The 26268-nt window shown below is 69.3% G+C and overlaps 3 protein-coding genes and 1 long non-coding RNA gene across 6 annotated transcripts; 2 read left to right on the top strand and 2 right to left on the bottom strand.

The window, feature by feature from the left end:
• Positions 1-893: 893 nt before the first annotated feature.
• On the top strand, positions 894-2982 carry LOC311442281 (2'-5'-oligoadenylate synthase 1-like). Its single transcript, XM_084531276.1, has 6 exons — positions 894-1106; positions 1203-1476; positions 1558-1733; positions 1828-2069; positions 2157-2292; positions 2372-2982. The coding sequence occupies exons 1-6, from the start codon at positions 939-941 to the stop codon at positions 2885-2887; spliced, it is 1512 nt and encodes a 503-aa protein (XP_084387402.1). The 5' UTR covers positions 894-938; the 3' UTR covers positions 2888-2982.
• Positions 2983-3278: 296 nt separating this feature from the next.
• On the bottom strand, positions 3279-11669 carry SEMA3B (semaphorin 3B). 3 transcript variants are annotated; one of them, XM_084530829.1, is made up of 18 exons: positions 11646-11669; positions 7843-7988; positions 7008-7165; positions 6829-6891; positions 6627-6746; positions 6454-6547; positions 6247-6366; positions 5895-6040; positions 5704-5818; positions 5539-5608; positions 5321-5465; positions 4999-5218; positions 4824-4915; positions 4670-4711; positions 4415-4572; positions 4281-4336; positions 4071-4210; positions 3279-3986 (listed from the first exon to the last, which is right to left on the bottom strand). In XM_084530829.1, exons 2-18 carry the CDS (start codon positions 7958-7960, stop codon positions 3597-3599), a joined length of 2247 nt encoding a protein of 748 aa, XP_084386955.1. In that variant the 5' UTR covers positions 7961-7988; positions 11646-11669; the 3' UTR covers positions 3279-3596. The 3 variants fall into 3 exon arrangements, with proteins under 3 accessions (XP_084386955.1, XP_084386954.1, XP_084386953.1); XM_084530828.1 differs by lacking the exon at positions 11646-11669 and adding an exon at positions 8691-8801; XM_084530827.1 differs by lacking the exon at positions 11646-11669 and adding an exon at positions 8427-8455.
• A 1663-nt stretch (positions 11670-13332) lies between these two features.
• Positions 13333-16704, bottom strand: LOC311441955. Its single transcript, XR_014696350.1, has 3 exons — positions 15940-16704; positions 14556-14830; positions 13333-14083 (listed from the first exon to the last, which is right to left on the bottom strand). It is a non-coding gene; the product is annotated as an uncharacterized lncRNA (long non-coding RNA).
• Positions 15587-24936, top strand: SLC38A3 (solute carrier family 38 member 3). The gene is made up of 16 exons (XM_084530635.1): positions 15587-15762; positions 20153-20336; positions 20766-20847; positions 20959-21074; positions 21202-21275; positions 21360-21452; positions 21547-21628; positions 22319-22401; positions 22486-22544; positions 22664-22837; positions 22925-23004; positions 23094-23194; positions 23283-23407; positions 24025-24169; positions 24324-24427; positions 24685-24936. The coding sequence occupies exons 2-16, from the start codon at positions 20227-20229 to the stop codon at positions 24787-24789; spliced, it is 1533 nt and encodes a 510-aa protein (XP_084386761.1). The 5' UTR covers positions 15587-15762; positions 20153-20226; the 3' UTR covers positions 24790-24936.
• The last annotated feature ends 1332 nt before the right edge of the window (positions 24937-26268 follow it).

The following is a 26268-nucleotide window of genomic DNA, read 5'->3' as shown; positions in this document are numbered from 1 at the left end:
GCTGTGGCACACCGGTGAGAGATGTGGGAAAGGGGCTGCCAGAGGAGGCACCTCATCCCTGCTCCCAACTCTGTCCCAGCTCTGACCCTATCCCCATCCCATCCTCGTGTCCCTCAGTGCCCCATCCCTGCCCCATTTCAGTCTCCGTCCCTGCCCCATCTCCATCCTATTCCTGTCCCCATCCCTGCCCCGTCTGTGCCCACACTTGTCCCCAGCTGTCCCCAGATCCCAGACAGTTGCACCAGATGATCTCAGAGGTCTTTTCTGAATATAATGATTCTGTGACTCTGTGATCCTCTGCCCCAGCTCTGACCCTATCCTCTTCCTATCTTTGTCTCCCTCAGCGCCCCATCCCACCCCATCTCCATCCTATTCCTGTCCCCATCCCCATCCCAGCTCTGGCCCTATTCTCATCCCCTCCTCACCTCCCTCTATTTCCCATCCCTGTCCCCGTTCTTTTTCCCATCCCCTCCTCGCTCCCCCCGCTGTCTCATCCCCACCCCACCCCATCCCGGCCCTGTCCCTGACCCCGTCCTCAGTTTCGGTTTCCCCCTCCCCGTTTTTCCCCGCACCCCTCCCCGCAGTTTCGTTTCCAGCCTCGCTGCTGACGCCGTCAGAGACGGAAACCGAAAGCGGAGAGGAGCCGAAAGCGAAATCGGGAGTGGCTGCTGTTAAGGCACCGAGGGGCCGGGGGGGGGGCTCGGGGACCCCCGGTCCCACCCGCTCCATTGGGGTCACCCGGCCCCGGTGCCACCGCCCCGCGCAGCGACCCCGGCCCCTCTGCGCCCCCCGGGGGATGCTCAGCAGGGGGAGACCGAGGGGGGGAAATCGGAGCTACCTTAACCGGGGGCGGTGCCGTGGAGAAGTGGGGGGGGACCGGGGGAGAGGGATATAAAGCCGGAGCGGGAGGAAACCGGCGCTGAGCTGCGGGAGCCGCGATGGAGCTGTGGGACGTGTCCACCGCGGAGCTGGACGGCTGGGTGGCCGCCACCCTACAGCCCAGCACGGATTTCACCGCGGCGGTGAAGAACACGGTGCGGCAGATCTGCGACTTCTTCAAGGAGCAGTGCTTCGAGGACGAAATCCGCGTCTTCAAGACGGTCAAGGTGCGAGCTGCCACCCCCAAACCTCCTCCGGGACCCCGTCCTGCCCTTGGGGTTGGGGTTGGGGGCTGAGCGCCCGCTGTCCTTTTCCCCCCGCAGGGTGGCTCGGCCGGCAAGGGCACGGCTCTGCGCAACAACTCGGATGCCGACGTGGTGATCTTCCTCAGCTGCTTCTCCAACTACCTGCAGCAGCGGCAGGAGCACCCCAAGATCCTTCAATTCATCGAGAATCGGCTCCAAGAGTGCAGGCAGAGGCTGTCGTTCACCGTCAGCATCAGCCCGCCCCGCTACAAGGGCCGCTCCCTCAGCCTCACGCTCTTCTCCGACAACGAGTCCATCGAAGTCGACATCCTGCCCACCTACGATGCCCTGGGTAGGGGACTGGGATGAGATGGGATGGGGCAGGCAGGGGGCACGGTGCGGGACGGGGGTCAAGGTCCCTTTCTCCCCACAGGCCAGGTGATGCAGGATGGCCCGCCGGACCCACAGGTCTATGTGGACCTGCTGAACGTGAACAGCAGCCCTGGGGAATTCTCCACCTGCTTCACTGAGCTACAGAAGAAGTTCGTGAAGCGCTGCCCCGCCAAGCTGAAGAACCTGCTGCGCCTGGTCAAGCACTGGTACAAGCAGGTGAGGGGCTGCCCGGCCCCACCGTGCCCACACAGCCCCCACCCCCTGCCCGGGACCCCCTTACCTGCTGGCTCCCCAACCCGTCTCTCCCCAGATGCTGAAGCCACGGTACCCCGGTGCAGACCTGCCCCCCAAATACGCCCTGGAGCTGTTGACCATCTATGCCTGGGAGCAGGGCGCAAACAGCAACGAAGCCTTCAACCTGGCTCAGGGCTTCCGCACCGTGCTGAAGCTGCTCTGCCAGTACCGGGACGTCTGCATCTACTGGGAGAGGTACTACTCACTGCAGCATCAGCAGATTGGCACCCACCTGAAGCAGCTGCTGCGGATGCCCTGGTAAGGACCCGCACCCTTGCCCCGTCACGCTGCTCCCAGCCCCGGTTCTGTGCCGGGCTGACAGCGCTGCCCCGTCTGCATTCGCAGCCCCATCATCCTGGATCCTGCCGACCCCACCGGCATCCTGGGCCAGGGCAAGCAGTGGGACCTGGTGGCTGCGGAAGCTGCCCGGTGCTGCACTTCCATGCCCTGCCTCACCGGCATCCAGCCCTGGAACGTGCAGGTAGGGCTGCCCGCACCCCCCCCCGACCCCACGGCCCCCCAACCCCACTGCTGCTGCTCACACATGGTTTCTCCTGCAGCCGGCCAAGTCCGTGACGCTGGAGGTGAAGGGGCTGCAGGGCAACAGGCTGCGCATCACCGTCAGCCCCAGCACCACCATCTTGCAGCTGAAGGAAGAGATCAGGAGGAACTGGGGCATCTCCCCGTACCAGCAGCGCCTGTCCCAGCAGCCGGCCGGGACCCCCCTGATCCTGCACGACAACAACAGCCTGGCCTCCTATGGCATTTACTACGACACCACGCTGGTGCTGCTGCACACCCAGCCCCAGGAGATGGACATCTTGGTGAAGGACATCAAGGGCCAGACCATGACGTACTCTGTGCGGCCCACTGACACCGTCTTGGTACTGAAGAAGAAGATCAACAGCCGCCAGGGTATCCCCGTCGAGCAGCAGCGCCTGACCTACGACTCCAAGAATCTGGAGGACCACCATAAACTGGAGCACTATAACGTCCAGCCCAAGAGCACCATCTACCTGCTTCTGCGGCTACGGGGGGGAGCGGGGCCCCAGCACCCTGGCTGCCAGCCCTCCTGAGCACCCCCAAGCACCAGCCCACTTTGCTGTTCCCCCTCCCTCCCCCATCATATCCCATTTTATTTCTCCCTGGAAATAAAATATTTTAAAGACCATGAGCTGCTGGTGCTTTGGGAAGGGGGGGACAGAACAAGGAGTGTGTGGGGTGACAGTGGTGCCCGGAGTCAGGGCTGGTGTCAACGTCCCTGCAAGGGAGGGGACAGGTGGTGGGCACGAGTTCATCTCCCTGGGGCTGGTGGAAAACGCTGCGCTTTGTTTTTAGTGTTGTGGAAGTGAAAATAGGTGGGGGGGGAAGAGCCCTGGTGCCACAGGTGCTGGGGGGCTGCTGGATCCCAGGAGCACCTGGTGGGATGAGGACACGACACACACACGGGGGGCACGCTCGTGGGGCCCCTGTGCTGACTCCTCTGCTTTATTGAGCTCAATTAGTACAAGACCGGGGTGGCTCCCACCTGCCCCCCGCCTGCATCGCCCGGGCCGCCCCCTCCGACCCCCGCAGCGCGGCTGCTCCCTCGCCCCCGGGGGCCCCCTTTGCCATACCGGGGCCGCCTCGGCCGGGTGCGCGCCCGCTGCTACCAGCTGTTCATAAACAGAGCGGGGCCCGCGCCCGGCCGGGAGCCCCCCACGGCCACTGCGAGCCCCTCTCGCCACGCGGCAGAGCCAGGCCCGGTCCCCGCTCCTAGGCAGCGCCCGGTGCCCGGGCCCGGTGTCACCAGGGGGAAGCGCTGCGGGGACCCCGCGGCCCTCCCCGGGTGCGGCGGCGGCGGGCGGCCTGCAGCTCCTCTCCGGGCCTCGCGGGGGGCCCGGCTTGGGTGCGGGGGGCCCGTGAGCCGCCCCTCGGCCCCTCGCAGGCCGCCTCGGGCCGCTCCAGCAGCTGGAGGAAGTCCCGGTACCAGAGGGTGCGGGAGGGCGCGGGGGCGCCCGGGGCTGGCGGCGCTGCCGCCCGGCTGGCGGTGATCACCTCCAGCGCCAGGCGCAGCAGGGGCTGGGTGAAGCCGTGCTCGGTGGCGCGGCACAGGTAGAGGCCGGCGTCAGAGCGCTGGACGCTGCGCAGGAGCAGCCCCCGCTCCGTCCAAACCACCCGCTCGTCCGGCTGCACCTGCGGCACCAGCGGGAGGTCAGGGCACGGAGGGGGATGTAGGGAGACCCCCCCCCCCCCCAACCTCCAAGCCCCGGCACCTACCTCTCGCTGGGGAGCATCGGGGCTGTGCTGGTAGGTCCAGAGCACGCGGGCTTGTAGGGATCGGGGCACGCACTCCAGGAAGGTGCTGCTACCCTCCACGGCGTAGAGCTGCCTCTGGGGCACGCGGCCCCGCCGTGGCTCTGCGGGACGAGGCCTCCTGTCAGCCCCCAGCCCGGCAGGGCCACCAGGCCCCACCGGTGTCCCCCTCACCTTCGGAGCAGAGCAGGTTGGGGTCCCCATTGCGGACGTCCTGCCGGCGGGAGCGCCTGCAGGAAGGGAGGGAGATGGGGAGCTGCAGGGGCACGGCGCATGCTTTGCCCAGGTTTTGGGCAGGCGGTGCCTACCTTTTGGTGCTGGGCACGTAGCGGGTGCAGGCGGTGCCGTCCCAGGCGCAGTACGGGTCCCTGGCCAGGCAGCACTCGGCGCAGGCTTTGCCGTAGGCACTGCAGCGGTGCAGGGGCAGCTGGGCCACTGCCGTGGTCGAGCCGGCATAGAGCTGTTGCTGCAGGGAGAAGGGGGCTCAGCACCCCCACTGGGGGACGCAGGGACCCTCCCCATAGGGCCAGCAGTGTTTCAGCCCCTTTGTCTGCTCCCCTTACCCGCTTGGACGAGAGCTGCAGGCTGATGATGGGGGACGCATCCTGCCAGGAGAGTGAGGGTGGGCTTTGTGGAGAGCTGGGGGCTCACTGGGGGGTGTGGAGCCCCCAGCAGCCACCCCCAGCGCTGGGGTGAAGGCAGGCGGCTGCCCCTCACCTGGAAGACCTGCAGCTCCTCCAGCAGCAGCTCCTCCATGCCGTGCCACCTCTCCTGGGGCACTGAGACCACCTTCAGCACGGTGCCGACATCTGTGGGGAGGGTGGTGAGGCGGAGGTCCCGGGCATGGCCCCGCAGCCGCAGCTCTCACCCTTTGGCCCAGGGCAGCACGTGCCTGTGCCAATGAAGAGGACGTCGTAGTGGCCATCAGCGGCAGAGACGCGGTCAACGGCGATGCGGGTGAAGGTGTAGGGCACGCCGGCTTGCAGGAAGAGGGGCCGCTGGCCGTGGGGCAGCACCGGGTTGTACATGAGCGGGTGGTGCCGGGCAAACTGGATCACCTCATCCGGGAAGTCCTTGGTGGAGCTGAAGGTGCCGAAGGTTTTGCTGGGGCACTGCAGGAGGCAGCGCTGGGTGAGCGGGGTCCCCACTCCCCACATCCAGCCCCCTCCCCACGCCCCCGGGGCTGACTGGGTGCCACCCGCCCTGCCACGTACCATGCCTGGCCGGGGGTAGGGCACACGAGCCTGGTATGGCACCCACTGGTAGTTGGGGCCCTCCTTGTGCGCAAAGGGCCCCAGGAAAGCCCGGCGGATGTCAGCCATGGTGTAGACACAGACGGCCGAGCCCTGGAAGACGGAGCTGGCAGGAGAGAGACAGGGCGACGTGAGGGGCGAGCGCGCCTGGGGCACGCGTGGAGGGAGATCAGCTTTACCTGGAGGTGGAGAAGACCGCGTAGACCAAGGGGTTGCGCTTGTCCCTTGTCTGCAGCAGGAAGACGTCCCCTGTGGGCAGGCAGAAGGGACAGCGTCAGCGTGGCCACCCTGGCCCTGCAGGGCGCAACGGCGCCTATATGCCGGCCACCCCGGCGAGCACTCACGGAGCTCGTCGAAGTACGTGTCAGCACCGTCGGCACCCGGCACGGCACAGACCAGCCGGGCCTTCAGGAACGTCGTCCACTTGTTCACCAGGCTCCTCTGCCCGCCCACGTCGTTCTGCGGGGCGAGGGGCAGCCGGTGGGTGAGCGGTGGTGCCCATACCCCGGGCACCCCTGCGCCTGCCTGCACCCACCCTGCAGATCTGGCCGATGCGGGTGAAGCTGGTCTTGCCCAGCCCCTGCTGCCGCTCCACCGCCGTCTCACGGAAGAAGAAGTAGATTTTGTCGTCGTCGGGGTTCTCGCTCTCAGGCACCCAAAAAACGTCCACGAACTTGGGCTCTGGGGGCAGAGAGGTGCCACATCCAGAGCCCGCAGGCAGCCGGCAGGCACAGGGACCCCCGGAGAGCCGTGGGCAGCGCTCCCACCCCGTCAGGCCCCATGGGAAGATAGAGGACAGGCACAGCAGAGCCCGGTGAGCTCGTCACCCGGATGGCTGCATCCAGCAGGGTGCCCGAGCCCTCCCACCCCGGGTGCCCTGCACTGACCGTTGAGCCAGCGGGAGTCGTGCTGCTCGGTACGGACGGACGGGCGTGGACCCAGGCTGCGGAAGATGGTGAAGTCGCGCCCCATCAGATCGGTGGCCACCCCGGAGTAGAGCTCCTCACCTGGCAGGCACCAAGGGAAGCGTCACCGGGAGCCCTCTCCCACTGACTGCCGTGACAGCCCCAGCTCCTCCCTCGCTCCCCTCCTACCCACGAGAACAGAGGCGGCCGTGTGCCGGGGGTCATAGGGGCTCTTTCCCTTGCCATCCTCAGCGCGCCGTGGGTCCAGCTTGAAGACGTGGTCCTGGGGGAATGGGGTCAGCACCGGCAGCCGGGGCCATGCTGCGCCGTGCCGTGCTGCGCCGTGCTGTGCTGCAGCTCACCTCCGTGTGCTGGCCGACTTCCACGAAGGCACAGGTGGGGTGGAAGGCGCCGGTGCCGCAGGCATACAGGTGGGTCCGGTTGTAGGCGTGCAGGATCTTCACAAAGTTCATGCACTCGGCCTGGGGGGACAGGGGGCGGCTCTGAGGCCCCCGCTCCACCGGTGCCTCACCCAGCACCCCACCCGCCCCATCCTGCACTCACAGTGATGTCCTTGCCAGCCCAGTTGCACTCTTCCCTCCACTCCACCGGTGCAGGCCAGTAGATCTGCAGGCAGGAGGGGAACGGTAGAAGCTCCCAGGGCCCAGATGAGAGCCACCAAACCCGTGGCACGTCACGGGAGGCACCTGCACCACCCTGCGCCACCCTCCCGGCCCCGTTACCTTCCTGTCCCGCTGGCCGATGTTGTCCAGGCTCAGCGACACCAGGTGGTTCTTGGCGCCCATGAAGAGGCGGCCGCGCTCCTCGTCCAGCAGCAGGGCCTCGTAGCAGCACGAGCGCTCCAGCTGGAAGAGGCGCAGCCCGTGGCGGGCCCGCAGCTCTGCGGGGCCAGGACACCCCGCTCAGCCCTGCCCGCTGCATCCCCTGTGCTGGAGGGGACCCAGGGGTCCCTCAGCATGCTCCCATCCCATCCCACAGAGGACTTTGGGGTCCTGGGGGACCCGCAGCTGCCCCCACCGATGCGCCTGGAAGTGGTGGGGTGCTCCAACTCCCCGGGCACCCCAACACCCATCCCGGGTGCAAGCGAGCCCAGAGCAGGGCTGAGATCCCAGCCCCACGGTGCGGCCACGTCTCCGAGGTGCCCGGACAGGGGGCTGTGGCCCCTCACCGCCCGGTCCCATCCCCCAGACCCGTCCCACCGGCTTTCCCGGCTCCGCCGCCCCCGCAGCGGCCCACCATCCATCTCGGCACGGCGGGCGGCGGGGAGAAAGGGCCTTTTCTCTGCCCCGCGGAGCTAATCCCTCGCGGCAGGAACAAACGGCTCTTTGTCACGGCCGCTCACTGGGACCCCGTACCCACGGCTGGGGGGCACCGAGGTGACTCCCCGACCCGGCACCCCGGTGCATGGGAACCGGGAGGGGGGGGGGGGGAGCACGACATGGGGTCCCCCGGTGGGCCCAGCGTCCCCACGCTCCCCCGTTGCACCTGCACCATCCCTGCTCGGTGGCTGCGGGGTGTCCCCTCGCCCGTCCCACCCCACAGGTTGCCCGCACTCACCCGGGAAGGCCAGCCGGAGGCGGGGGGTAGCGGTGGCGGGCGGGGGGCGCCCGGCGGCGGGGCCACGCAGCAGGAGCAGCAGCAGCAGGAGCAGCAGCAGCAGCAGCGGGCTGCTCATGGCTGGTGCCTGGCTCGCAGCCCCTCGGCTGGAGGCAGAGGGGGGGACGTCAGCTCGGGTTACAGCCCCCTCCCCGCTGGCCCTCGGGGGGGGGTCTCCCCACCACTCCATGCATGGTTGGCAGCGGTGCCCGCGGTGGGACCCCTCTGGTTTGGCCACCGCGGGGACATGGAGAGGGTGAGGGTGCCCTGGGCATCGCCCTACAGCGAGCCCAGCACAGCACAGGGGGGCTGGCTGAGGGGACCCCCTTGCCGGGTGTGGGTTGGGGTATGCAGGTGGGGGGGTGCTGGCTGCTGCCCCCCTCCCTCCTCGCACTCAGACCCCAAAAGTAACGGGCTCCGTGAGCGCTCCCCCTGCCCCGACCTTGGGGAAACTGAGGCAGGCGCCCCGGGAGGGCTCCGAGCTGCCCTGCGGGGACAGGGCGAGCCCCGAGGGGGGGGGCAACAACCGCGTCCCCCTCCCGTACCTCAGTTTCCCCATCTCTGCGCCCTTCCTCGGGGCGGGGGGGGGGGCTCCGCTTGGCTGCGGGGCCGAGCAGGTGGCACGGCCCGGCACGGCACGGCACCGACCCGAGGGGCCCCCACCGGGGCTGCTCCCCCCGGGCGGAGCCGAGCCCGGCCCCGCCGCCGCCGTCCAGGCGAGTCTCGGCGGCTCGGCCCTTGCCCCCCCCCCTCGCCCCGGTCCCTTCCCCGGTCCCCTCCCCGGTCCCGTCCCGGGCGGCGGCACCCACCTGGGGCTCGGCGCGGCTCGGCCCGGTCCCGCACGGCCCCGCCCCGACCCGGAGGGCGGTGGGGCGGCCCCGACGGGGCGGGGCGGGGGCGGGGGGCGGCCCGGAATGGCCCGGAACGGCCCGGCCCGGGGGTGTGCGTGTGTGTGTCTGTGTGTGTGTGTGTGTGTGTGTAGGGGGGTGGCACACACGTGCAAACACGCGCAAACACGTGCGCACCCGCAAGCACCTGCACAGCACCTGCCCGCGCACGATGCGCACGCCGTGCGCCCCCCCCCCCCCAAACACACGCACACCCTTTGGGGACACCCCCCCCCTCCCCGGGGCGCACGCCTCCGCCCGCAGCTCCACGCTGCTCCCCGGCACGCCCGTCGCACACGCACACGCCACGCACGTAGCCACACGCCGTGCCACGGCCGGTGGCACCCGCCCGTGGGTGGCCCCGCGGTGCCACCACCCCGCGGTGCCACCGCCGCCGACACCGCTGAGCTGAGCACCGCCGCGCTCAGCGCACCCACGGGGGTGGCTACGGGCAAGGAGGGGGGACCCAGGACCCACGGGGGGGCCCCGCTCAGCTGCAGCCCAGATGTCTGGCCCGCGCCCAGGCTGCAGCAAACAAAATTCCTCCGCTGCCTTCCATTTTCCAGCCGGCGCTGCCAAGAATAGCAAGTGCTGAGAGGTGCCGGCAGCGGGGCCACGCGCGCCTCGGCCCGCAAGGAGGGCCGGGGAGGGACACGGGGACTGGGCTGCCCTTAGGGGCCACCCCCACACCCCCAGCCTCGTCCCCCCCTCCCCGGCTCGGATGGCTGCGGAGAGCTTTGCTTCTCCGCAAGACTTTGCCCGGGCCGTGAGGCGCTGCGGGACTTTGGGCTGGGCAGAGGGTGGCTCCAGCCAAGGGAAAGCGCCGTGGGGGGGCCCGTGCCTGCTGGCCCTGCCATCGCCTCCTGCCTTGCTGCACGGCATCCTAGGGCTGGCCGTGGCAGCAGGAACGTGGGTCCAGAGCCCCCCACCACCCCTGCTCCCAACCGGGAGCAGGATGGGACACAGGGGGCAATGGCAGGGGGATGTCACCCCTCCCCGGGGGCCGGGAGGGCTCCCAGCACCACGAGGGCCAGCGGGGACGTGGCGAGGTGGCCTGAGGGTGGCCAGTGCCAGCACGGCCTGAGCCCCGCAGCGCTGCAGGGCCCTGCCAGCAGCGGCTCCGCCTGCAGAAGCCATCAGGCGTCACAAGGGCCGTGGCTCCGTCCCGGAAAAACAGCGCCGGAGCTGCCAGGGCCGGGCAGTTGTGGAGGGGGGGGGGGTGCGCCACGTTGCCACCAGCCCCCCCCTGCTCCACAGCAGCTCCCTGCGGCGGGGTGATAAGGAGAGGGACTCCCAGACAGCCCAGGAGGACACGGGAGAGGCCTCCTCCAGCTCCAGGATGGGCACGGTCCCGTGTCCCAAGTGACCCTTGAAGGGTGCCCGGTGATGCTGGGAGGACCCCTGGGGACAGGGTGCTGGCCCTGCCGGGGGGCAAAGCTGGGAGCCAGCCCCATGCGTGCCCTGAGAGACGGCCGGGGTCGCACAGATTTTGTCTGCGGGGCTGTGTGAGCCAGGGAGACTGTCCCCACGGCCCGGCGTGTCCCAGGGAGCTGTGCGGCCTCACCCCCCCGCTCCTCCCCATCCCTAGCGAAGCAGGGAACTCATCAATTTTCCACCACGCTGCTTTTCAGCCCGCGTTTTGTCTCCTGTTCCCAGCCAGACCCCAGCAATGGGCTTTGTCTGTGCAGCGCCAGGGGGCCTCCCCGAAGGACAGCCACCGTCGGCCTTGCCGTCAGCGTGGGGACGTGCCAGCCCCAGCTGGAGTCCCCCCATGCTTGTGGGGGCACCCATCCAGAGCCCCCCACCCAGGGGGGGACAGGAGCAAAAGATGGGCTTTGTGCAGTGGGGCAGCCAGGTGCTGCTGTCCCTGCGGCACCGCTTCTTGGCCAGGGGGAGCGCATGGAGGCAGGAGAGGGGCCTCCTGTCACCCACCTGCACCCCAATGCCAGGCACCCCAAACCCCTAATGCCTCGTGATGGCACAGCAGAGGTGGGTTTGGAGCTCATCTGGCATACAGCGAGGGCAGGTGGCACCCCCTGCTGCCATCTCTCCACCTCCTTCCCCCACCATCCCAAAGCTGGCTCCGGGCACCTTGGTACGAGCCTTAACTGGCACCGGGATGCAGCCGTGGCCCTGCAGCTGTCGGGGGCTGTGCCAGGGTCGGGATGGAGCCCCCGGCACTGTCCCTCACCCCAGAGCCAATGCAGCAAGCGGGGCCCCCGCACATTCCTGCTGGGATTAGGTGGCAGCCCCGGCTGCGCCAGCTAATCCCACTGTAACAGCCCCCTCTGTGCTGGGCCGAGCAGGGCCATGGGGGGCTTTGGGGCATCACCACCGAGCTGCCCCTCTGTGGGGGCTGCTGGGCGAGCCCTGGGACGGGTGGTGCCAATGTGTCCCCCCCATGCAGCACAGAGGAAAGAAATTTGGGTCCCGACCCACCGAGCCCCCACGCTCAGCCGGGGACACACAAGGGCCCTTTACCCACCCCCGCAGCCCCAGGCTAACGTCAGCCCCTCACTACCTGCTTGCTTGTCCCCCACCCCAGGCCCGGCCGTGGCCACCTTGTCCCTGTGGGACCGGGCGGCTCCCCAGGGGACTCGCACAGCGCCGCTGCGGCGGGGACGGCTGGGCCGGGCGGCCACCGTGCATAAAGCGGCCATTGATGGGCACGGCCGTGGCCGCGGCGGCACAACGGGGCCTTGTCCCGGCCCGGTGCCCCACCGCTGCTCGGGCTTGCCCCGGTTTAGGGCTGAGCCTCTGTCCCCAAGCCAGCACCCAGGGGTGCTCTGAAGCCCCCCAGAACAGCGGTGCTCGTAGAGACTGCCAAAGGACCCAGCCCCCCCAGCCCCCGGCGCAGCCCCACAGCCCTTGTCTCACCTCCGCCTCCTCGCCCGGGGTGCTTTGGGCTGGGGCAGTGGCTGCTGCCCGCTCTTTAAACCCCAAATCGCTGACGGGTGCCAGTCCCAAGGGCGGGGGTGGAGGGAGGGACGCGGAGCCCGGTCCCTGCTGTCGGGACCGGCAGCAACAAAGGGCGCTGTGTCCTCCCCACCCGGAGACGTCCATCGGGACCCAGGGGGCACGGGAGCACCCGGTCCCGGCGGCCAGGCTGGCCCCGGTCCCTTGACCGCAGCGGCTGGGAAATGTCACCGCCTGTGTCCCGACAGCCCATGAGCATCTCGGTGGCCTCGGGCCCCTGGCACCCCCGGGTGAGGGTGCGGGACCGCTTGGGTGGCCACGGAGCATCTGTAGGGCACAGGCCGGGGCCACCCTATGGGTGCCGGGTGGACACATGAGAGGTCTCAGGCAGCAACCTGGGACCCACCGGGGATGGAGACGGGCAGCAGCAGCAGCAGGTGCCACGTCCAGTGCCTCCTCACCCCGTCACCCAACACGCAGACCGCGGAGCAGAGCGCTGCTCGCAGAGGGCAGCGGGCTGGGAAGAGCGGCGGAGGCACCGGGGGCTGCTGCTGCGATCCAGGGGGACCCGGGCAGGCTGGGGGTAGGAGCCCGGAGAGGCTTCACCGGGAGGAACGGAGCCGGGCCCCGCAGCCCTGCTGGTCCCCGGCCAGCCCCGCGCCCTGCCGGCACACGGGGGCGCAGCGCAGCGCCGGGGGGGAGCCGGGGCGAGGGAGCCACGGGCGGGCCCGGGGGAGCCCCCGACCCCCCGGCGGCCACCAGGGGGCACCCGGGCCCCACCGGGAGGCGGCGGGGGCGGGGGGCTGGGGGCGCGGCCCCTGCCCGGAGCCTCGGCCCCCGCCGCGCCCCCGCCGCGTCCCCGGTGCGTCCCCGCTTCCCACAGCCCCCTTACCCCCGGCCTTACCCCACCGCCCCTTTGCCCCCTGTTTGCTCGGCCCCCGGGGGGGCCGCGGGGCCGCCCGGGGGCGCGGGTCAAGGCCGGTGCCCGCAGCCAACGGCAGGAGGGGGAGGGAGCGGGAGGCCCCCCCCCGGCAGCCCAACGGGGAGAGGGGGCGATGCGCACCCCACGGCTGCCCCACGCATCCCCCGCTGCCCCACACATCGCCCCCCCCCACCCCGCTAAATATTAACCGGGTGTCCCCAGGGCCTCGTGTCCCGTGCACGCCCCAGCTGCGCTTGGGGACGCGTGCGGGTGTCCCACGGGGATGGGCAGGGAACCCCCGGCCGGGCGGAGCGGGGCTGGGCACAGAACCTGGGGCAGCTTCACCAGGAATTCCCTGAGCATCCTCGGGGCACCGGGAGCAGTGGCAGGGCTGCCTGGGGCAGGGTGGCACACAGGGGTGCAGGAGGGGTGCTGCCCAAGCCCCGGCACGCTGCTCATCCCCCCCTCCTGGGATTCGGACATCCCCCGGGCAGGGCATCCCAGCGGAGCTGGCACACGGCGGCCTGGACCGGGTGGCCACTGCCCTGTCCCCTTGTCCCAGTGTCCCTCGTCGCAGCGCCGCGGGACGCACTGGGGAGGCAGGTGATCGAGCAGTGATAAACCCACCCTGCCAGGTCCGGGGAGCCGCGTTCTGCTCCTGGCTTCTGTAAAGTTAATTGGTTTAGAGTTTCCAGGAACAAACGAAGGAGAAAAACACTCTCCCGGTGTGTGGGGCCATTGAACGCTCTCTGGCGAGTTATAATTGCAAATCATGTTTTGAAATCACATTAACCAATTATTCCTTGTTGTTGTTGTGCCCAGCCACAGGACAGCGTGTGCATGGTGGTGGCGGCCTCCGAGGCGAGGGGGAGGCCGGGGAGCTGTGCCTGTCCTACCGGCGGGGCGGACGGTGATGCCTGGCGCCAGGGACCGGAGGCACCCGCTGGCTTTGTCCCCAGCAAGGACGAGTGCCTGGAGGCTTCTAGCTCGAGAGGCCGTGTGACAGCGCTTGGGAGAGCCGCTGGGGCCGTGGTTAAAGCCGTCACCTCAGCCATGTGCTCCTGGGATCACCGATCTTGGCCCCAGGAAGGTTGTTGGGCAAGGAAGCCGAGCGTGACCCTCGGCGCGCACCCGGCCAGCCCCCGGCACCCTGCGCCCGTCCTTCATGGCTGAGGATGCTCGGATCCACCCAGGTCCCCGTTCCGGCCGCCTTCATCCAGCGCCAGGCGGGGCTGGCTCCCAGGGCCGTGGCTTTCGTGGGCTGGCTGAGCCAGGGGACGCGCATGGCTGGGGCTGCACGAGGCGGTGGCTGCGGGTGGCACGGGGCAGACAGAGGGGAGCTGGGTGCGGGGAGCCTTGGGGTGTGCTCCAGTCCTGGGGCTTGGTGGCTTTTCTCCCTCTTCTTCCTCCTCCCTGCTGCGATATTCTGCAAAGCTCTGGCTGTGTTTGCGCGCACGGTTTGTGTTCATCTGCCCGGCTGAAAAGGAGGGGAGGGGGAGAAGCACGCTGTGTGTCGGGAGACAAGGGAGGGGATGGCACAGGGGGGCACTCCTTCATTTCGCAGCAAAAGGAGACGGAGGATTTGGGGACCAAGAACCACCAGCGGCGTTTCTAAGGCACTGGGCTGCAGAGGAGCAAGACCTGTCCCCATCCCCATCCCTGTCCTTGTCCCTGTCCTGCCGCTGAGCGCAGCCTGCGGGTGCTGGCTGCTGGGGCTGTGTTTGCGCTCTGGGCGGCTGCTGGCGGCTGCCGTTTACGAGCCCCGTACGAGGCTGTGCGCTGCCACCCGTCCCCGGGGAGCGCGGTGCCACGTGGCCGGCGGGTGCCCGCCCTCGCTGGGGTGGGGAGGGTTAAGCGGATGGAGCACAGCTCTGGGTGCCCTGACCCCCCCGACGCCGAACCTGGCCGCCTCGCCCCGGCACGCCGGCCAGCGCTGGTTCAGCACTTACGCATGATGCTGTTATTAGAAATTAGTTAATGGATGTCTCCGGCCGAACGGGAGCGGTGGTAACAGGCGCGGGAGCAGGGGGCAGAACCAGCCGTGGCTGTTGGTGTGGTATTTAGCAGCTGCCCCAGTGCTCCCAGGCAAGTGGGTGCTGCTGCTGCTGCCCGCTGCGCTGGGGCCGGGCACGTTCTCCTCCCCACGGCCAGACCCCGATGCTCACCGCCAGCTGGAGGAGCCCGCCTGATCTGCTCCGTCAGGGTTTATGCACATCGTGTGTATCTGTAACATAAATGCAGGGTCCTAGGGGCGTGTGGGGCTGGGGGGGTGTTGTTTTTGGGGGGTAGCAAGGTGCCTTGCTACGGCTGCAAACCACAAGGAGTTTAAGGAGAAGCCCCCCAGAGTAGCCAGCCCACTGGGTACAACAACACAGGGCTGTTTTGCGAGGGGAGGAGCATTCAAGGAGTCCCCTGTCACCACAGCATGGATCCAGCAGATTTTTCCCCTAAGAAAAACCCCATGGGAACCAGCGGGGCTCAGCATGCCTCACGCGGCACTCAGGCCCCCCAGCGTGCTAGGGACAGCGGCAGGCTGGCAACCAGGCTCCCTGGGCATCCCTGCAGCACACAGAATGCTCCTCAGAGAAAAAAAAATAAAATAAAATCCCCTTTGGGGCTCTTTTGGGGGGCAAACCCCAACACTTTGAGCGTAAAAAGCAGCTTCAGCGCGTGTTGGAAAGCTTGAAGGGTCCCGCCCTGCCCCTTTTACCCCCACGGCGGAGGCAGCGGCTGCCCTGCGGAGGGGCAGAGGGCTAAAATCGTGCCCTCCTGCCCCTCGGGACAGCACCCACTGCCCAGCCACTCGCTGCCCTCGGACCTTGGGGTGGGGTCGGGGAGGCTGAGCCAGCCCCGGCCGTCGGCGCTGGGCGCTGGGGGGGCCGCGGGTGGCCGTGCCCGGTGGCGGTGGGGCCAGCGGGGCCGGCTGTGCGTGCGCCTCCCCCTCGCCACCGGCCTCCCCAGCGGTTCGCACTGACGCTGCCCCGGCTGCGCAGAGAGATTGGGAGCCGTGGCACGGGGGGCGGGCCTGGGCTCCCGTTTAATCCCCGCTCCGTCGGGATTAGGGCCGGAGGAGGCTCGGTAATCTGCCGGCGGCTCGGCGCGCACCCGGCGCCGTTGGCTGGGCTGGCAGCGAGGCGGCACTGAGGGGACGGGCAGGTAGGACCCGCGGGACCCGCGGCCCCACGCTCTCCCCTTTGCTGCTTTCTCCCAGCCTTTGCCGGGGTGGGAGGCTGCGGAGGCTCTCCCCCAATTCGCCCCCTTCCCTCCCCGTGCCCCCCCCTGCCGCCTCCCTGCGCCCCAGCTCCAGCGCACGCAGCCCCGGCGCCCGCTCACCTTCTCCTCCCCAAACTTCCAAACTTCCTCGGAGCCCCGCTCCCACCGCCAGCTGTTCTGCTGGAGGAGGGGGGAACCGCTCAGTCCTGCCCCGAGCTGCTGGCAGGAGCAGCTCCCCACGCCGCCCCACGCCGCCCCACGCCACCCCACGCCGCCCCACGCCACCCCACGCCGCCCCACGCCGCCCCACGCCGCGGCAGCTTGCAGGTGGCAGAGCCGGAGCGCAGGGGCTGTTTGCTTTGCCGTTGCCTTTTCCTCTTCCCTCTCCAGCTGCTGAAACCCTCCCACAACGTATTAAAAAAAAAAAAAAAAAAAAATCCTACGAATGCTCATAAAAAGGCAGAGGCTGCCTTGCCGGAGCTGGAGCCTCACGCTCACCGCCCTCGGTGGCACCACGCTGCCGGGGGGGGGGGTCCGCGTGGCCACCCCGCGAGTCTTGCCCCTGGCTCTGCCGATAACAGCCACCCCCGAGCTCCCCGTTTTTTCCACTTTAATTTTTAATCGGCGGTGGCAGCCGCGTATGTTGGTTACAGCTGGAAAGGGCCGTAGCGGGATCGGGTGTCAGGGCGTCACAGGGGCTCCCGGGCGGCGGGGCCGTGCGTGCCGTGCCGCCAGGGCCGGGTATTTTTAGGGCAAGCGCAGCCAGACGGGAGGCTCACGGCGTTCCCCGAGCGTCTTGCGCCAGCCGGGGAGAAACCAGCCGGGGGAAACCGAGGCACCGCGCGGTGCTGGATGCCGCTAGCACCGTGTCCGCCGCAGGGCCGCAGGACAGCCCTGGCTCAGGGGGCCGGGGGGGGGTCCCTGGGTGCTGCGCCTGGGCAGGGGGAGGAGACGGGAATTTTCCACTGGCATCTGGATCAGGCCCAAGCAGAGCGGTTGCATCGGCGGGTCCGGCGGCGTGCCGTAACCCCGGGCTGTCACCGTGGGCACAGCGCGGCGCTCCTTGCGGCGCTGCCTGTAGCCCCCTACCCGGACACGAGCGGCTGGGGTCCGCCAGGGATTCGTGGGCAGCTCCGGGGGGTGTGGGGGGGCATCGGGGTGCTGCCCCCGCGGGGAGCCTGGCCGAGGTGCAAAGGTCCCCGCAGCGCCTGGCCGGGCTGCAGCTGCACTCGCACGCTGGGGCCGCGGCCACGGCAAACAAACGGGCCCCGGCAGAGGCTGTTTTCCTTGGCATGGGGGTGCTGGGGGGAGGACTGGGATCCCACGGGTTCCTCTGGCTGAGAAAACAGAGGCCCCTGCCCCCGGCCTTCTCGCCGCGTGGGTCCTGGCCACCCCCGCATCCCCCACCGCCACGGGGCTGCTGACGCAAGGCTGGGGCCAGCTGGGTCCCCCCCAAAATCACAGCCCACAGTTGGGGTGCTGAGCTCCTGGCGACGTCCCGCGAAGGCAGGTGTGCTTTAGGGAGTGAGCTCCCGAGAGACGTCTCGCTTCCCAGGAGCAAGGCGTGCGAGAAAAGCTAAAATAGTGTTTTCAGGTGCTTTCCACCCATTTAATCCCTGCGACAGCACCGTCCTGTCCAGGTGACACCAGCCCCATCACGGGCTTGGCATCCTTGTGCTGCGTCCCCACACCGTGCCTCAGTTTCCCTGTTGTCTGCCAGAGGCTGGGTGATGTGTGGCAACGTTTGGCTTTGCCACCCCCTGTTCACGGTGTCCCCAACCCTGGCACGTCCACCGCTGCGGGACGGCGCTGGGGCTGGTGACAGCAGCGAGCCTGTCACCTGGCACAGACACGGGGGCTTTGCTAGCTTGGAGAAGGGACCTGGGGCTGCCAGGGGATGTGGCATTTGCGCACCATGTCCCCAGCTGCCTGCGGTGACATCCTGCCTCTCTGGTGAGGGTCCCCAGCAGGGCTGTCTGGGGAGGGTCTCAGCTCACCCTGCTGTCCCGGCGCCAGCCCGCGGCCCTGGGCGAGGCCGTACGTGCGTAGTCGGGAGGTGGGAGCGCAGCACGCAGCTAAAAGCAGGGCTGGGTGCTAAATTTAGGAAGGCAGGTCAGGGGAAAAACACAGGTCTGCCTTGTGCCGGGCTGTGGGAGGGAGGCCCGGCGGCAACGCCTGGGGACCCCAGCGGGGCTGGTGGCCGTGCCATCACCCTCCTGCTGCCACCTCCCCGAGCCAGGAGCTGTGCTGCGATGCTTTTAGGGCCGGTGGGCGCAAGGAGGGCTGTGTAGCCCCCAGCCCGCGAGGCGCAACGCCTGGCTGCCCGCGTGCAGGCCGGCAGCTGCGTCGGGCTCGGTGCTAAAGCCGGATTACAGCCGCCACGGTGCCGCGGCCCCCGCCCCAGCTGGGGAGGATTAGCTGGGATGGGGTCCGGGCACCGCATCCCTGCTTGGGGCAGTGCCTGCATCCGCACAGGGCTTTGGTGGCTCGGGGCACCCCTGCGCCTGGAGCCTGGCACGTGGCGCTGGGACGTGAGCGGGCTGGCTGGCAGCGTCAGCGCGGTGTCCTCGAGCTCGGTGACACCGGGAACGGCCCCTGGGCAAGCGACAGCTGAGCATGGGGGGTTTGGTGGCACTGTGGGTGGCAGCCCTGTGGGGTCTGCTCGCTCCTACCCCTGCCACTGGTCCCCAGACAGGGCGCCGTGCCGCCGGGGCGCCCACCGCTGCGCGAGTCCCCGACCTGGGGGCCACCCCGGGGACATCCGTTGCGCTGTTTATTTGCTGTTCTGCAGAACCTTATCGCAAAGCAAACAGCACCCGTGAGGGGCACGACCGAAGCGTCACCGGTCCCTCGCCCCTTCCCCCGGTGCCACCGGGCAGGGACCAAAGGCCGGTCTGGCCGCCGAGGTGGCAGCGAGCGCTGCCGGGGCCGTGCCAGCTCCGCCGGCGGGAGGAAGCCGGGCGCGACGCTCACCGCATAAGAAACGAGCCCGGCCGTCGCCTGGCCGTGCCGGGAGGTGCTGGGGGAGGCCGACGTTCCCCGGGCTGCTGCCGTGGCCCCGCAGGAGGAAGGGGCTGCGGAGGGGAGAGCGCAGGGGGGCTCGGGGACCTTGCGGCCTGGCACCGGGACACCGGCGATGCCCGGTGGAGGGCCGGGCGAGGGACGTGTCCGTGGCGGTGGGAAGGCGCGGAGCTAACGGCAGCGCTGGGACGTGCTGGCAGCCCCGTCCGTGCCTGGATGCAGCCCAAGCTGAGGCCCAGTGGAGGGGATAAATCATCGCCCAGCGGCCGCCTGCGGTTCGCTCGCTTCCCCCGCATGGCTCGGCCTTGCCGGGTTGGGGCGGGAGGATGTGGCCCCCGCTGTGCCTCAGTTTCTCCACGTGGGCAGGTGCTGTAAAAGGGTTGGGGGGGAGGAGGGTGGACGCGTGCCCCCACCCCACGGCTTAGCCTCGCTGACCCCCCGAGGGCTGCCTGTGAGCCAGCACGTGGCCCGGGGTGACCCTGCTGGGGCTCCTCGTCCCCCTGGCAGTGGGAACAGGGCGAGAGCCGTGGGGGCTCAGGGGTGCTGGAGACCTTCCCCAGTGCAGCCAGCAGGGCTGCTATCCCTGTGTCCCCCCATCCCGGGGTCTCTGCAGTGGGCAGAGCCACAGAGAGAGCCACCCGGTCCCCAGGGCCACCGTGGGACCCCAAGTGTTGGCTCAGGACCACAGGGACGGCTGCAGCCCCCGCAGCCCCTTGGGGACCCACAGCCCTGGGCTGATGGAGCAGCAGCATCCTCCCAGGGCTGGGACCGTGCTGCATCCTCTGGGGCCGGTGACACCCCCTGTCTCGGTGGGGCTCATGGAGACCCTTGGGTGATGGGGACAGCGGGGGGTGGCGGTGGTGGCAGCAGGGGACGGTGTGGGGCAGCGGGGCCGTGCCCCGACTGCCAGCCTGCCCCAGAAAGCGGCCCTGTGCCGTTTCCCAGCGGGGCGGGGAGGGCTGGGCTCGCACAGAGGCGGCTTTGTGCCGCTTGCCAAGGCGTCCCCGCTCGGCAGCCCGGCCGCCATCCCCTGCCAAGGACTCGTCTCACAGCCCCGCGCTTTCCTGCTCCGCTTGCCAGCCCTGACGTGCCCCTGAGCCCCCCTGCGGTGGCAGCGGGGGGTCCCCGAGCTCCCTGCCCCGTCCCACGCCGCCTCCCCTGACCCACCAGTGCTGGGAGGGGAAACTGAGGCTGGGCGCCAAGCCCTGCTGGGGAGGCTGGGCCACCTGAGCCGGGAGGTCCCAGTCACCGCGGGGATGCGCTGGGGCGCCCGTCCCTGCTGACCTGGCCCCCGTGGGGACCCCGTCACCAGGCCCTGCAGCTCCCACCCGGAGCCAGACCCCGCATCTCGCCCAGCCTCGAGGAGCTGCATCCGTGCCGCCCACCATGGAGGCCCCGGAGCTGCCGGTGCAGGCAGAGATGGTGGAGCTGGTGCCCAACGGGAAGCACGCGGCCGCGCTCAGCACCACCGCCCTCCCCTCGCTGGCGGGTGACAGGTAGGGCTCTGGGGACAGGCGGCTTCCTTGGGTGGCTCTGGGCACCTCTGTCTGGGTGCCCACGGCCTGGCCCTGTGTGGGGCTGGGGGCTCCGGGAGATTTGGGGGGCTTGGCGCACTGAGCGTGCAGAGAGCTCGAGGGGACTCGGGGCTCTGGGGACTTGGGGCTTTTGGGGTTCTTGGGGTTGCTTGTGGGTTTTGGGGGGGGCTCAGGACGCTCGGTGCTGGTAGGGGGCTGGAGGGGCTCAGGGCACGTTGGGGGCTTGGGTCTCTCGTGGGGCTCAGAGCGCTTGGGGTGCGCAGAGGGCTCAGGGGCAGGGGGGAGCTGCCCCAGCCCCGGCCCCCGTGCCCTGGCGCTGCTGGGGGGGGCCGTGGCGTCCCCGTCTCCGCTTGGCCTCCCGCTTCCCCCGCTCCTCCCTCCGGCGCCCAGGTTTGACGAGAACCAGCGCAGCGCGGAGATGGAGGAGTTCCTGCCCCACGGCGCTGAGAAGAAGCAGACGCACTTCACCGACGTGAGTGGCGGCACGGGGCCACCCCCCCACACACCTCCCCAAAGCCCCCCCCCTTTGGCAGCATCCCTCCTGTGTGACCGTCCCCCCCCCCCTTGTGCCCTGTGCGTGCAGTTCGAAGGCAAGACGTCTTTTGGGATGTCCGTCTTCAACCTGAGCAACGCCATCATGGGCAGCGGCATCCTGGGGCTGGCGTACGCCATGGCCAACACCGGCATCGTCCTGTTCCTGTGAGTGGTGCCGGGCACCCGGGGGGGGGTCCCGGATTTGAGGGATGCGAGGATTGGTGTCACCAGAGACACGGTGGCCAGCGGGGGACCGAGGGGCTGGCTTGTGACCGTGCTGTCCCCCCCGCAGCTTCCTCCTGACGGCCGTGGCCCTGCTCTCCAGCTACTCCATCCACCTCCTGCTGAAGTCCTCGGGCATCGTGGGTGAGCGCCGGGACCCCAGCAGCCGGCGGGGCTGTGCCTGGATCCCCCCCCTCAACCCTCACTGCGTCCCCTCTCCCCTCACAGGCATCCGTGCCTACGAGCAGTTGGGCTACCGAGCTTTCGGCACGCCGGGCAAGCTGGCCGCAGCCATCGCCATAACGCTGCAGAACATCGGGGGTGAGGAGCTGGGGGGGGGTCTTTTTGGGGTGGGGACACGGGGACGGGGGACACCGGGCGGCCCCCGCCACGCTGTCCTTGCTCTGCCCCGCAGCCATGTCCAGCTACCTGTACATCGTCAAGTCCGAGGTGCCCCTCGTCATCCAGACCTTCCTCAACCTGGAGGAGAAGACCGCGTGAGTGTCCCCGACCCCTCCAGCCACGTCCCGTCCCCCCCCCCCCTGCGTCCCCGCCCGGCAGGCGCCCTGGATTCCTCTCCAGCTGTGCAGCCCCTGGCGGGATTTAGTGGCGTTAAGCCACTGCTATTTTTGATCGCTGTCAGCGCTGAATAAGCCCCTGGGTGGGATTAGACCGGGGTGAACTTCCAATCCCCGCTCCTCGCCCCCCAAGGGGGATCAGCCCACCTGTTCCTCCTCCCGGGGGATGCCGGCTCGAGGGTCCCCAAGGAGACCCGGGGAACCCCGGCGGTCTCCACGTGAGCACAGAGGTCTCCCCAGGGACACCAGCATCCCCGAGGACACCAGCATCCTTGTGGACACCAGCATCCATGGGGACGCCAGCCATGGGGTCCAGAGAACCCGACTTTGGGGTCCCCGTGCTGACGCAGAGGTCTCAGTGATCCCGGAGATGCCATCTCAAGTGTCCCCAGAGACGCCAGCACCGAAGTCCCCATGGCCTCGAGGGATGCCAACATCCCTGGGGACACCAGTTCAAAGGTCCAGGGATGTCAGCCCGGGTGCTGCCAGCTCAGGGCCCCCCCCCAGAAGGCAGACAGCCCCCCCAAGCTCATGTCCGCCCCCCCCACCCCGCATCAGGTGAGGCTTGTTCCCCAGCTGAGCGGGGCTGTGAGCAGCCTCTGCTTCCAGGGACTGGTACCTGAACGGGAACTACCTGGTGATCCTGGTCTCCGTCACCGTCATCCTGCCCCTGGCCCTCATGAAGCAGCTGGGTAAGTGGGGTATGGGGGTTTGGGGGGGGGCACAGGGGGCTGGGGGCAGCCCTGTGCCCACCGCTGCTCCCCTGTCCCCCCCAGGCTACCTCGGCTACGCCAGCGGCTTCTCCCTCAGCTGCATGGTTTTCTTCCTCATCTCGGTGAGCACGGCACCGATCCCCACCGCCCCCTTTTTCGCCTGGTTTCGTTCACCCAAACCCGGGCGGCTGACATGGTGCCCCCCCCCACACCCCCTTTGCTTCTCCCCCAACCCTCCCAGGTCATCTACAAGAAGTTTCAGATCCCCTGCCCTCTCCCCGACCAAGTGGGGAACGGCACGGGCGGCCTCAACTCCACGGCAGCCAGCAGCTGGGGGCACTGGGACGACTCCCTGGGCCCGCAGCCCCCCGAGCTGGGCGCCTGCACCCCCAGCTTCTTCACCCTCAACTCCCAGGTAGGGTTTTGGGGGCTGCGGCGGGGGGGGTCCCGGCCCCGGGGCGAGCTGCCCGTGCCCTGCGCTCAGCCACCCGCCCCCTCGCAGACGGCCTACACCATCCCCATCATGGCCTTCGCCTTCGTGTGCCACCCCGAGGTGCTGCCCATCTACACGGAGCTGAAGGAGTGAGTGCAGGCGGGGTGGGGGGGGGTGCCCAGGGGGTGCCCGCTGCCCCCCCAGGGGTGGGGTTGGCGCTGACACCCATCTCCCGCAGCCCCTCCAAGAAGAAGATGCAGTGCATCTCCAACATCTCCATCGCCGTCATGTACCTCATGTACTTCTTGGCCGCCCTCTTTGGCTACCTCACGTTTTACGGTGAGCCCCAGGGCAGCTCGGGGATGGTGGCACCATGGGGGACGTCCCGGGGGTGCCGGTGCTGACCCTGCGTCCGCGGTGCCCCCAGGGCGCGTGGAGTCGGAGCTGCTGCACACCTACAGCAGGGTGGATCCCTTCGACGTGCTGATCCTCTGCGTGCGGGTGGCCGTGCTGACGGCCGTCACGCTCACCGTCCCCATCGTCCTCTTCCCGGTGAGGGGCCCCTCGGGGACCTTGGGGACACCAGGCTGCCCCCACGGCCAACCTTCGGCCGCAGATCCAAGCGCTGAGAGGAGAAACTGAGGATGGGGAGGGGGAACAGGGAACAAGGGGCGTGTGGGGACAGGGCTGGGCAGCAGTGGGGCAGTGGGGATGGGATGGGAGGGGATGGGATGGGATGGGACAAGATGGGAGGGGAGGGGATGGGATGGGAATGGGATGGGTGGGGAGCGGATGGGATGGGATGGGATTGGATGGGATGGATTGATGGGAGGGGATGGGGATGGGATGGGATGGATTGATGGGATGGGATGGGGACGGGATGGGGATGGGATGGGATGGATAGATGGGAGGGGATGGGATGATTGATGGGATGGATGGGGATGGGACGGATTGATGGGATGGGACAGGACGGGAGGGGACAGAATGGGATGGAATGGGATGGGGTGGGAGTAGAAAGAATGGGATGGGGTAGGTGGAATGGGATGGCAGCGTATGGTTTGGGAGTGTATGGGGTGGGTGCATATGGGAAGGGAGCATATGGGATGGGACGGGGTGACCCCTGGCTCCACGGATGGAGCGTGACCTCCCCTCCCTGTGCCCATCCCCAGGTGCGCCGGGCCATCCAGCAGATGCTGTTCCATGGCAAGAACTTCAGCTGGATCCGCCACGTCGCCATCGCCGTGGTCCTGCTGACCTTCATCAACCTCCTGGTCATTTTTGCCCCCTCCATCCTTGGCATCTTTGGCATGATCGGTGAGCAGCAGCGCTGGCACCCGGCCCCGCCTCGTGTCCCCCGCCAGCAGCCCCCAGCCCCGTCCCTGTCCCCCCGGGCTGCTCCCCAGGGCAGGGCAGGACCCGGCGGGGGCTGCAGGGCTCACCCTGCCCGCTCCGTCACCGTCTGCCGCAGGTGCCACCTCTGCCCCCTGCCTCATCTTCATCTTCCCGGCCATCTTTTACATCCGCATCATGCCCAAGGACAAGGAGCCCCTGCGCTCCACCCCCAAAATCCTGGTAAGCCCTGGGCCCCCACCCCTGGGTGCTGGTGGGGGAGGACGAGCACGGGGACGGGGGCCAGCCCTTGCGCCTCAGGGATGCGCCACGCTGCCGTCCCCTGCAGGGTGACACTGGGGGGTGTGAGGACGGAGGAGACGTGGGTGAGGTCTCCTGAGTCTTCACTGGGGTGGGGGCCCCCTGGCCCCCCTCCTGGCTCTGCCTGGGGCGGCGGGTGGCGGTGGGCAGCCCCCATCCTCTGCTCTGTCCCCTCGCAGGCCGCCTGCTTCGCTCTCCTCGGGGTGCTCTTCATGATCATGAGCCTGAGCTTCATCATCATCGACTGGGCCACGGGGGGGGGCAGGAGTGGCGGCAGCCACTAGCCACCCTGGCTGCCCACCCTGACCCCAACCCCAACCCTGCCAGGACCCCCCCGGGGCCCCCACCTTCGCCTCCCGCCCTTGCCCTTGGCTGGTGGGAGGGGGGCACGAGACACGGCCAGCTTAGGGGACCCCAGCCCGTGCCCGCACCTCCCTGCTCTGCGCCTCAGTTTCCCCATCTGTGAATCGGGGAGATCAGCGCTTCCCTACCTCACCAGGGGACGGGGGGCTCGGGGGCCAGCCCGGCTCGGGGACATCCTCTTGTCCTCCGCTGGCACCAGAGCCCCGAGGGCAGCGTCTGCGGGGCTGGTGGCCAGCCCTGGGCAGTGCCCCAGCCACCCGCCCTGTCCCTTGCTGTCCCCGTCCCCTCCGAGCCAGCTCCCCTTTGCCCCCCGTGGTCCCCGGCACGCTCCTGAGCTCGCCGGGGGCCGGCTGGCTGCTGTCAGCCCAGGTACCCAGGGGCTGTCCCTGTCCCTGTGGGAAGGTGACACACACACAGCGGGGGTGGCTGCTGCTGGTTTCCGTCGGTGCTGTGGCTTGGCCACCGGTAGCGGCCACGCTGGGGCCATTCTGCTGCTCCCCGGGGCAGCGCAGGCACCCCGAGCACCCCGGGGTGCTGGCTGGGGTGCGCGGGGCAGCGTGGTTTGGGGACGGCTGGGTGGGTGGGTGGGTGGGGGGGGAAGCTTTGGAGCTGCTGTCCTGCACGCATCCCCTGATGCCAGGGTGATGGGCACCGCCCAGCCTGCGCCCTTCTCCTGCCACCGGCCTGTCCGTCTGTCTGTCCGTCTGTCCGTGCCATTGGGATCGCCCAGCCGTGCCGAGGTGCGGGACACGGCTCCCTCCACGACGGTGGGCAGCGGGGGCGGGCAGAGAGGGAGGCTGGTGGGGGGGGGGTGGGGATGCTCGCCAAGTAAATAAGAGACGTATTTTTTTACGGGGGTGGTGGAGGCTGGGACGCTTTTTATAAATACTGTATATAAGAGTAGATCTTTTTTAACGCGTTGCGTGGCTCTCGGTAGCTCCGGGGCCGTGGAGGGGGTCGGGGTTGGCTGGCAGGGCACCAGCCCCAGCACCCCTACCCCTGCCCACCTCTCCGGGCTGCCCGGGGGCGGCGCTTTTAAATTATAAGCGGGGGTTGGCTCTGTGCTGGAGGAGGGCGACCGAGGAAACCCGTGCGAGTAACAATAAAGAGTAAAAGAAGGCGTGAGGCGTGCCGGGGCGTCTGAGCAGGATGGGGGGGCTGCTGGCTGCGGGGGGACACACGGGGACAGGGGGGGGCCGTGGGGACACGGGGACAGCGGGGACGCGGGGACAGCGCCGGGCTCCCCGGGCGCACGGCGGCGCTGCGCCCCCGCCGACGGCCGCGGCCGGGCTCCTGCGCGCAGCCCCGCGGGCGCCGTGGGGCGCTGCCGCCCTGCCCACGCGGGGCGTGGGGCCGGGGCACGGCGTGGGAGACCCCCGGCTGCCCTCGGGACGCCGCGG

The sequence above is a fragment of the Aythya ferina genome, assembly GCF_964211825.1.
Source record: "Aythya ferina genome assembly, chromosome: 10".
Classification (NCBI taxonomy): domain Eukaryota; kingdom Metazoa; phylum Chordata; class Aves; order Anseriformes; family Anatidae; genus Aythya; species Aythya ferina.
Note: the sequence above shows the minus strand (reverse complement) of the source record. Positions and strands in the feature narration are given on the sequence as shown.

What these genes read in the sequence shown, in the direction of transcription:
- SEMA3B (XM_084530827.1), bottom strand. An exon ending in CCTCCGGCTGGCCTTCCCGG is followed by an intron (nt 7,166 to 7,842) that starts GTGAGTGCGGGC and finishes CTGGCCCCGCAG; the next exon opens with AGCTGCGGGCCCGCCACGGG. An exon ending in TGCAGCTCTCGTCCAAGCGG is followed by an intron (nt 4,573 to 4,669) that starts GTAAGGGGAGCA and finishes TTCTCCCTGCAG; the next exon opens with CAACAGCTCTATGCCGGCTC.
- LOC311442281 (XM_084531276.1), top strand. Translation starts at nt 939, where the DNA reads ATGGAGCTGTGGGACGTGTCCACCGCGGAGCTGGACGGCTGGGTGGCC. An exon ending in CAGCTGCTGCGGATGCCCTG is followed by an intron (nt 2,070 to 2,156) that starts GTAAGGACCCGC and finishes CTGCATTCGCAG; the next exon opens with CCCCATCATCCTGGATCCTG. An exon ending in TCCAGCCCTGGAACGTGCAG is followed by an intron (nt 2,293 to 2,371) that starts GTAGGGCTGCCC and finishes TTTCTCCTGCAG; the next exon opens with CCGGCCAAGTCCGTGACGCT.
- SLC38A3 (XM_084530635.1), top strand. Translation starts at nt 20,227, where the DNA reads ATGGAGGCCCCGGAGCTGCCGGTGCAGGCAGAGATGGTGGAGCTGGTG. An exon ending in GAAGTCCTCGGGCATCGTGG is followed by an intron (nt 21,276 to 21,359) that starts GTGAGCGCCGGG and finishes CTCCCCTCACAG; the next exon opens with GCATCCGTGCCTACGAGCAG. An exon ending in TCCCCATCGTCCTCTTCCCG is followed by an intron (nt 23,408 to 24,024) that starts GTGAGGGGCCCC and finishes GCCCATCCCCAG; the next exon opens with GTGCGCCGGGCCATCCAGCA.